Consider the following 10,025-nt stretch of genomic DNA (forward strand, 5'->3'; position numbering starts at 1 on the left):
GTATTCCCAGTCATGTGAAATCCATAGATTAGGGCCTAATGAATTTATTTAAATTGGCTGATTGCCTCATATGAACTGTAACTCAGTAAAATCTTTGAAATTGTTGCATGTTGCGTTTATATTTTTGTTCAGTATATTATGTGCATTGACAACAGATAAATAGATCCATACAATATGCATATCAACTTTGTATATCTAAAATATCTCTAAAACCCACACCTTGTCAAATCCAATGATGTATATATAAACCCTGGATTGCGTCATGCTATGCATTGGCCAATTAGAGGCTTTGAAGCCACTGGCTGCCATATTGGTACTCCCTAGAAGGAGCAGTCCTCCACAGGAGTATTTCAATAAAATGTTTCAAGGACAAAATTAAGTGTATTTTAGTATTTATTTGATGAAGTGGGGACAGTAACCAATGATGTGTATAAACCCTGGATGACTGACAGGGGGTGCTATATTAAAGCCACCTCGCAGCCATCTTGGTACCCTCCCTCCGTTGTCAAAAAAGATTTTGGAAGCTGTAGAAATTCATTTACAAATGTCTACATTCGTTTTTAACACGTTCATTCTATTACAGACACCTTAATGCATACTTTTAAATTATATGTGAGCGAAACATAAAAAATGAAATAATATATTAAAACATGTTTTTTAGATAGTACTAATGTTACTTTCCCCTCTACAACAAAAAATACTTAAAGACATGTATGAAAAATGTATGCACTTACTAACTGTAAGTCGCTCTGGATAAGAGCGTCTGCTAAATGACTAAAATGTAAATGTAATTTTGTCCTTGAAACATTTAATTGAAATAGTGTAGAATTCCATTAATTCCTATGGAGGACTGCTCCTACTGGGCAGTGCCAATATGGCCGACCAGTGACTACAAAGCCTCTCAATGGCCAAAACATAGAAATAGCAATCCAGTGTGTATATGTATAAATGTGAAGCATCCGGTTGGCGTTTCCACTCACTACCAAATATGGTGACGAGAAGAAGCCCAGAGGCCGTCAGTGGGAGAAGATGGTGTGAGATGGATTTTGGCCGACATTTTGCACATTTTCTCATCTATTAAACATTTGAGCTCAGTACAGTTTTCTGTCCCCAAAACTAAAATATGTTACGAACAGAGTGGACTAAGTTTTGTAGATTTTACCCTTTGACAAAGTTTTTAAAAATTGCGTTTTTTAGGAGTGCACACGCGCACAGAGTAGGCGTTCCCTAACGGAAATATGCAAATACATGCTAGCTCGTGCTTGTTCTGCCCACTACGACTAACGGCAGGCTGTGGTCGATCTTGGGTTAGTTACAAAAGTCTTTGTTAGTAAACCTACACTGTAAAAAATACTATAAGGAATAGGTTTTTATATTTTTTATTTTATTTGTTTATGTTCGGGTCACATAATATAATTTAAAAGTATGCATTAAGGTGTCTAATAGAATATACTTGTCAAAAACGAATGTAGACATTAATACATGCATTTCTATAGCTTCCAGAATAGTTTTTGACAATGGAGGAGTACCAAAAAATGGCTGTACGGTGGCTTCAATTCAGAGCCCCCTGTCAGTCAGCCAGGGTTTATACACATCATTAGTAAAATCCCCCCAAATATGTCATGTAATAGACCAGCATGATATTTTATTTATTTATTTTTTAACTGGACACTGGATATTTTAGCATTACATAAGGTGAAAGGATGGTTGCCAATAGGTTCTCAACTGGTCACTAAATGTACCACAATCCTGTACATTAATATGAAGAATACTTTACCTGCTGAGGGGCAATATTTGCTGGAGATCAGCTATAAAACAATATAATTAGGACACAAAAGCACCACCGTGTGGCAATACTGATTAGAACTGCCATCAGAAAAGTGAAATAGAACATATCAGCGCTTCATTATTCCCCTGAATTTCTTTAGTTATACATTTATCTTGTTCATTTTAATTTATTTTAAAAACTATCAGAAATTCATATTGGCTTTGTATTGCTTCTTACCTTATCATTATACAACAAACATCAGTTAAGGACATGAAGATGTTTTGTATTGCTAATTTACTGGAAACTAGTGCAACGAAAATGCTTATTTAGGCCTACATAAAGATGCCATTGTTTTTCTTTAGCTACCTACAATACGTTGGATAATACAGATTTAAAACACATTTGGGAAGTTTGATATAGTTCATTCTAGCGCGTCGTACATTAACTGAGGTATAATGCCTATATTATAGTGAGCGAACGATTCTTGTCCCCTTCATTACGCCGTACTGTCTCCCTCTCCCACTTAAACAGTGAACAAAAAAGATGGCAGAAGCACCTCCATGGTCCAGACGGTTTTTCTGTCACAGATGTTCGGAAGAGATCAGCCCTCGCCTCCCCGTAAGTAACGTTTACAAGAAGCAAGAAGTTAAAGACAATAGTCGTGCAGGGTAGATACATTGTTGTTGGTCCTTAGCCTTTCTAGCTAGCGAACAGCCACTCTGGCTAGTAACTAGCTAAGCAGTACGCTAACTTGAGCTAACCGGATTTTCTATGTCTGGCAACTGACAGTTAGCTAATGAGAACTAGCTAACTAATATTTTAGCAGGAAGGATGGTGTGTGAAATCAGAGACTCACTATCTAGTTAGCCAACTAACCGTATCTGATATATTTTTTTCTGTTAAGCTAACTAGCTAACGTTGCCTACCTAGCTAGCCTGTCTCGAGTTGCGTCGTTTGTAGCTAGCTACAGTAGCTAGCTTGGCGGTGTATGTGCTAACCAGCTTTACTTAGCTAGGGCATGAAATCTATGCAATATATAAATGTGACCCACATATCTAGTTAGCTAGAAATGGGACAAGCACTCTTAGCCAAGGAATGCATCAGAGCTGCCTTTGATATCAGCCAGCAATGCTTGACAATGGCATCTGATGACAGTTACATCCTGATTAGCAATGAATGATTACTAAAGGATTCCATTAAGTGTCCAAACATCCTGTAGGCCTCATGACTACATCCAGATCAGCTGCAGCAGAGGACGATTTGTATTTAGCTAGTCATAATTTTCCAGTATCTTCAAGGAACAGTTTATTGTAAATATTTCCATGGTGGTATTAAGGTTTTCTCTAGAAAGCGTAGACATAGGTTAGTCGTTTGCTGGCAGATTCCAATGCCAAACCTAAAATATTATGTCTAGTGTTGAAATTCTACAGTCTCAGTGACAATGGCACGTTGCATTCTTTCTTGCTGTGTGTGTGCCATTCAGTTAAATCACAACAGCATAACAGTCAGGGCCTGGAACGATCTGTCATATAATACTAAAGGTGTGTCTCACAATGAAATGTTCATCAGTAGGCTTTCCCCAGTTTGGTGCTAATGACAACTGAATTACATACTGAACACAATTGAAGTCCTTCCAGGATTATTTGTCATTATTTGTGGATTATTGTATTTAATTTGGGTTATCTCCTTTTTATGTCTGGTTGTTCTTTCAAGTTGGCCACGTTCATAGTTGAATGTAGTGAAGTAGGGATTCAATAGCTGATTGCTAGCTGTGTGTGGTAGTGAATGCAAAGATGACACCTAAAGGCATTGTAATATTTGTTTGTAGGATTACACATGTCCACGGTGTGAATCTGGCTTCATCGAGGAACTGCTGGAGGAGAGAAGGTTTGTTAAATGTGTGATGGCAAGCATTCTGTTAACATTCTGATTAAAGATGCCAACAAGTGTCAATAGATTTTGTCACTTGGCATCACATAACTTTTCACCTATGATTACACCACTCTGGTCAAGAGGGTGTGCACAAATTTTAAAAATCTCACTCCAAAAATGCTAACTGTTGTTTTCTATGTTTCTCTTCCTGAACAGCAGTGAAAATGGGTCCACATCCACCATCTCCAGCGGTGATCAGAACCAACAGTCGTTTGAGGTTTCTTAGCTTATTTATTCAGCTTATTGATAAATACAGGCTAGACCATGTTATTGTTATCTTAACAAACAGAAAAGCACGCCTTTGTGCATTCTGGAAAGATTTCTTCAGTTGAAATTTCACCTGGTTTTTGACGTAGTTGGGATTTCTGTTGACTATAAACATTGAATAGTACAGAAAGAACTCCCAAGTAATTTTATGAATGTGTCTGTTTGTCAATTTCTTGTAGAATGTGGACCCTTCACACATGGCTACATTCCCCTCGGGTTACGGCCAGTTTGCTCTAGGTGTCTTTGATAACTCCTTCGATTTTGGAGCGGGGCTGGGAACAGAGGACAACCGTGACACAGAGAACCTGCAGGAACAGGAGTTGGCATCACGGCAGCGTTACGGCACCAGGCAACCTCGTGGACGCCATGGCATCCGGAGGCAGGCAGGAAGACATGAGGGAGTGCCCACTCTAGAGGGGTAAGCTCAGTGACTTGTGGTACCTCATTAACTTTAGATGTCAGCAGTTCCCAGTGATAGGTTTGTCTCTTTTCCTCTGAGCTTTGATGATTTAGCTTGTCGCCCCTGTTCTATGTAAGCAATGATGAAATGAGGTCTCATTTTTGGATGCATGCAGAACATAACCATGTTTTTTTTGTCCTCTTGTGTAGAATCATTCAGCAGCTAGTGAATGGAATAATCGCCCCTACAGCAATGCCAAATATTGGTGTGGGACCCTGGTGAGTACAATTAGTCTCAAGATACTGGGATGTACTATGACCCATTGTTTTTATGTAAAACTTTGGTGAAGTCATCCAACTGACTCTGTCTTCCAGCTGATGTTTGTTTGTTTATCTTCCTTTATAGGGGAGTGCTCCACTCAAACCCCATGGATTATGCCTGGGGTGCCAACGGACTAGATGCAGTCATTACACAGGTACGTATTGACTGTTTACCACTCATATTATTAAACATTTCTAAATTAACCGTCAAAAAGCACACAAAAAATACCTGCATATTTGCATTGTGAAAATGGTTGTTTGGTCAGCATGATCCACGCAGTATCAAATAAAATGTTATATTTTGTGTGTCCCCTAGTTATTAAATCAGTTTGAGAACACTGGCCCTCCGCCAGCTGACAGGGACAAAATCAAGAGCCTTCCCACAATCCTAATCACACAGGAGCATGTCGGTGAGTGACCCTGAACATCAACACACACAGCACAGTCAATTGCATCACCTGTGGGCTGGACTTGTTGTGGTCTTGCTCTTTTTCTATGGAAGTCAGTGGGTCATAGGGTTTGGGGGTGTTTTTAAGCCTTTTTTGAACACATTTACATCTTGGAATTTGTTTTCTGTTTCCAGGCTCAGGTCTAGAATGTCCAGTGTGTAAAGAAGACTACAGTGCTGGAGAAAATGTTAGGCAACTTCCATGTAATCATTTGTTTCACAATGATTGCATAATACCCTGGCTTGAACAGGTAAGACCTTTCCACTCATATATATATATACCCTTCTTTTTAGTGCTATCATTGACAAACCCTAGATGACCTTTTCCTGACCCCCATCACCAAACCACAAACATATATTGGCCCACATATATTCTCCTGGGCAAGTTAAGTGGTCAGTAAAAACTGCTGGCCCTACTTTAAAGATTCTTGAAGACGACTAATTATATAGTGATGTCTTCTGTGTTTGTGCCCCTGTGTTCTTCCACAGCACGACACATGTCCAGTGTGCAGGAAAAGCTTGAGTGGACAGAACACAGCTATGAATCCTCCAGGTCTATCAGGGATGAACTTTGCCACTTCCTCTTCCCCTACACCCCCGTCCTCCAGTTCAACCAGCAACGAGAACTCAGCCAACAACTCCTAAAAAACATTCCCCACCCCACACCACCCTGTGAACTGCCCTGAGTGGGTGCCAGTCTCAGCCAGTAGAGGGGAGCTATAAGCACACACCCAGTCTCATCCTCACTTGGAGCGCTGCCTCACACTGGACCGGAGCCAGCAGGAATCCAATCAAATGAAAGTCAATGTGTTTCTGCCCCACCTGAGGCTCTCCTCAAGCCATCAGGAATGCTGGCCCCCTGCCTGGGGAGGATCTGGAGGATAGGGACATTAGGGGGGTCACTCTGGATAACCATCATACAACAACAGAACAAGCCAGTTAGTCCTGCATTCTGAGGGCGGACAGGGGTGGGGAGGTTTTTCTGGTGACCTCTTACCAAGACAGTTGTTGTTTTACATCGAGAGGTATATGAATTTTAATACTTTGTCTGCACAGCAATTAGTGAAAAAGGAGAAATATATATTGTTTACATTCTTTTTTTTAAGTAACATCCATATCCGTACAGCTAAAGGCCTCAAGGGAACTTTCAGGGGTGAAGGAAGGAGGCTGAGTATACGATGTGTACTTGGTTTGGATTCTGCAGCTTGTTTCCATGGATTGGAAACATCTTATCAAATGTTTAGTGTTTTATTTTTTTAAGTACATATGAATTTACCATTCTTACATTTATTTTTTGTACGATTTTACAATTTTCTCAAACAATAACAAGCATACATAAACAAAAGACCAATAAACCGACGCACACAAATTTCAACAAACATCATTGACATCACACCTGCTCAGACCCACATGTTCCCACCACAACCATACACATCACGTATGTCTCAACCACACTCCCGCTCATCCTTAATCCCCTGGAACTTTCCAGTGCTTGTAGCACTCTATGCCATCTGGCCTCAAATTGCACTGTTCTATTTTTCTGTAGCCCACACCTTTTCAATATTTAAATAATACTTTTGATTAATCCACTGTCATAGTGATTTACATTTTAGTCATTTAGCAGACGCTCTTATCCAGAGCGACTTACAGTTAGTGAGTGCATACATGTTTCATACTGGCCCCCCATGGGAATCGAACCCACAACCCTTGCGTTGCAAACGCCATGCTCTACCAACTGAGCTACACCCCTGCCGGCCATTCCCTCCCCTACCCTGGACGACGCTGGGCCAATTGTGCGCCGCCCCATGGGTCTCCCGGTCGCGGCCGGCTACGACAGAGCCTGGATTCGAACCAGGATCTCTAGTGGCACAGCTAGCACTGCGATGCCACTCGGGAGTGATGGAGGATCATTTGATTTCCAGTTTTTGAGTAGAAGATTTTTCAAAATCATTGACGAGAAAAGTATGGTCCACCTCATTTGGTATCTGTTTCTTACTGACTTAAGTTGCCCTGGTGCCATTGTTTTGCTCTTTCAATTAAGAAACAAACTACATTTGGCTTGGTGTTTTTTTGGATAATTTATTTGGGTGCTGGATCCATTGTAGTTAACATGCTAGACGCATTCTAACTCAGCGTTTTCTTATTCGATCATACATAATCAGCAAGTTTCAGTGCAACTTATTTTAAGTTAATTAAATGTTTTTGTAAAATTCACAATAGACAATTTAAAGTGGAATATTGATTTGCAGATGATGTAAAACCTTGAACAAAACATTAACCGATGTGAAAATAAAGATGTTTTGGGTGTTACCGCTCAATATTCAAGTGAATTATTATGTATTGGTTTAATAACACTTCTATTATATATATATATATCTATACACTGCTCAAAAAAATAAAGGGAACACTTAAACAACACAATGTAACTCCAAGTCAATCACACTTCTGTGAAATCAAACTGTCCACTTAGGAAGCAACACTGATTGACAATAAATGTCACATGCTGTTGTGCAAATGGAATAGATAACAGGTGGAAATTATAGGCAATTAGCAAGACACCCCCAATAAAGAAGTGGTTCTGCAGGTGGTGACCACAGACCACTTCTCAGTTCCTATGCTTCCTGGCTGATGTTTTGGTCACTTTTGAATGCTGGCGGTGCTTTCACTCTAGTGGTAGCATGAGACGGAGTCTACAACCCACACAAGTGGCTCAGGTAGTGCAGCTCATCCAGGATGGCACATCAAAACGAGCTGTGGCAAGGTTTGCTGTGTCTGTCAGCGTAGTGTCCAGAGTATGGAGGCGCTACCAGGAGACAGGCCAGTACATCAGGAGACGTGGAGGAGGCCGTAGGAGGGCAACAACCCAGCAGCAGGACCGCTACCTCCGCCTTTGTGCAAGGAGGAGCAGGAGGAGCACTGCCAGAGCCCTGCAAAATGACCTCCAGCAGGCCACAAATGTGCATGTGTCTGCTCAAACTGTCAGAAACAGACTCCATGAGGGTGGTATGAGGGCCCGACGTCCACAGGTGGAGGTTGTGCTTACAGCCCAACACCGTGCAGGACGTTTGGCATTTGCCAGAGAACACCAAGATTGGCAAATTCGCCACTGGCGCCCTGTGCTCTTCACAGATGAAAGCAGGTTCACACTGAGCACATGTGACAGACGTGACAGAGTCTGGAGACGCCGTGGAGAACGTTCTGCAGCCTGCAACATCCTCCAGCATGACCGGTTTGGCGGTGGGTCAGTCATGGTGTGGGGTGGCATTTCTTTGGGGGGCCGCACAGCCCTCCATGTGCTCGCCAGAGGTAGCCTGACTGCCATTAGGTACCGAGATGAGATCCTCAGACCCCTTGTGAGACCATATGCTGGTGCGGTTGGCCCTGGGTTCCTCCAAATGCAAGACAATGCTAGACCTCATGTGGCTTGAGTGTGTCAGTAGTTCCTGCAAGAGGAAGGCGTTGATGCTATGGACTGGCCCGCCCGTTCCCCAGACCTGAATCCAATTGAGCACATCTGGGACATCATGTCTCGCTCCATCCACCAACGCCACGTTGCACCACAGACTGTCCAGGAGTTGGCGGATGCTTTAGTCCAGGTCTGGGAGGAGATCCCTCAGGAGACCATCCGCCACCTCATCAGGAGCATACCCAGGCATTGTAGGGAGGTCATACAGGCACGTGGAGGCCACACACACTGCTGAGCCAAATTTTGACTTGTTTTAAGGACATTACATCAAAGTTGGATCAGCCTGTAGTGTGGTTTTCCACTTTAATTTTGAGGGTGACTCCAAATCCAGACCTCCATGGGTTGATAAATTTGATTTCCATTGATAATTTTTGTGTGATTTTGTTGTCAGCACATTCAACTATGTAAAGAAAAAACTATTTAATAAGATTATTTCATTCATTCAGATCTAGGATGTGTTGTTTAAGTGTTCCCTTTATTTTTTTGAGCAGTGTATAAAGCTTATCATAAACATATCTGGACGGAAATCTGGTGCTCAGTAGTTAAAACATCTATATATTGTCCCCAAAATGCTAATGCTATCAGACCAATATCTTGTTATAACTCATGGGTTATCTAGTAGATTTCAGTCACTCAGTGTAGATTACTTATGCATTTCCTCATGCCTACATGGGTTTGACACTAGGTGGGAGTGTAATACAAAACGGCTACTGTTTGTCACACAACCCTTCGATGAGGTTGCCTGAGACAACAATACAACTATTCACTAGCTATCATAAGTTGAATGCACCAATTTGTAAGTCGCTCTGGATAAGAGCGTCTGCTAAATGACGTAAATGTAAAATGATAGCCAATTGTTTTGTCACACTATATAAAACAAAGCCTTGTTGCATAATGGAAATAACGATTGTTTTCAAGCGCTATAATTGACAATCGTTCTGGGACTGTCTCCCATACTCCCCCATTTAGACAAATGATATCACATTTAGTTGTGAACTCATCAGAGGGTAATACAATGAACTCCTTAATGATCAACACTGGAAATTACACCTCTTTGGCACGGTGTTTAGTTAAGGGAAAATAATTGTTGTCCAGTTGTTTTTTACTTGTGAGATCAACCAAAGGGCATGTCTTGGATACACGTTACACTACAAATCCAGTGCCTGCTGCATTTTAGTACCAAATATTTATTTATACGGTATCTAATGTACTTTAAGTATAATTGGATATGCCTATTGTACAACAGATCCAATCCAACATTGGTACTTCACTTCTTTTTTCTTTTTAAACATGATCCTCATGAATGAGATCACATTTCAAATAAAGTACTTTTTTGCTTCTAAAACAGAGTAATTAGTAAATTTGCTAGAGTAGACATGGCAAGTCTTATACACTTCGATTTTCAGAATTGCTTGCCACAATTC

The 10,025-nt window shown here is 41.1% G+C and overlaps 1 protein-coding gene across 1 annotated transcript; it reads left to right on the top strand.

The window, feature by feature from the left end:
- Nucleotides 1-2,288: 2,288 nt before the first annotated feature.
- LOC311130926 (E3 ubiquitin-protein ligase RNF126-like) lies at nt 2,289-7,460 on the top strand. Its single transcript, XM_084163738.1, has 9 exons — nt 2,289-2,386; nt 3,597-3,655; nt 3,857-3,917; nt 4,147-4,385; nt 4,577-4,645; nt 4,773-4,842; nt 5,004-5,097; nt 5,271-5,386; nt 5,625-7,460. Exons 1-9 carry the CDS (start codon nt 2,312-2,314, stop codon nt 5,778-5,780), a joined length of 939 nt encoding a protein of 312 aa, XP_084019864.1. The 5' UTR covers nt 2,289-2,311; the 3' UTR covers nt 5,781-7,460.
- The last annotated feature ends 2,565 nt before the right edge of the window (nt 7,461-10,025 follow it).

This window comes from Coregonus lavaretus (genome assembly GCF_964263955.1).
Source record: "Coregonus lavaretus genome assembly, chromosome: 6".
Classification (NCBI taxonomy): domain Eukaryota; kingdom Metazoa; phylum Chordata; class Actinopteri; order Salmoniformes; family Salmonidae; genus Coregonus; species Coregonus lavaretus.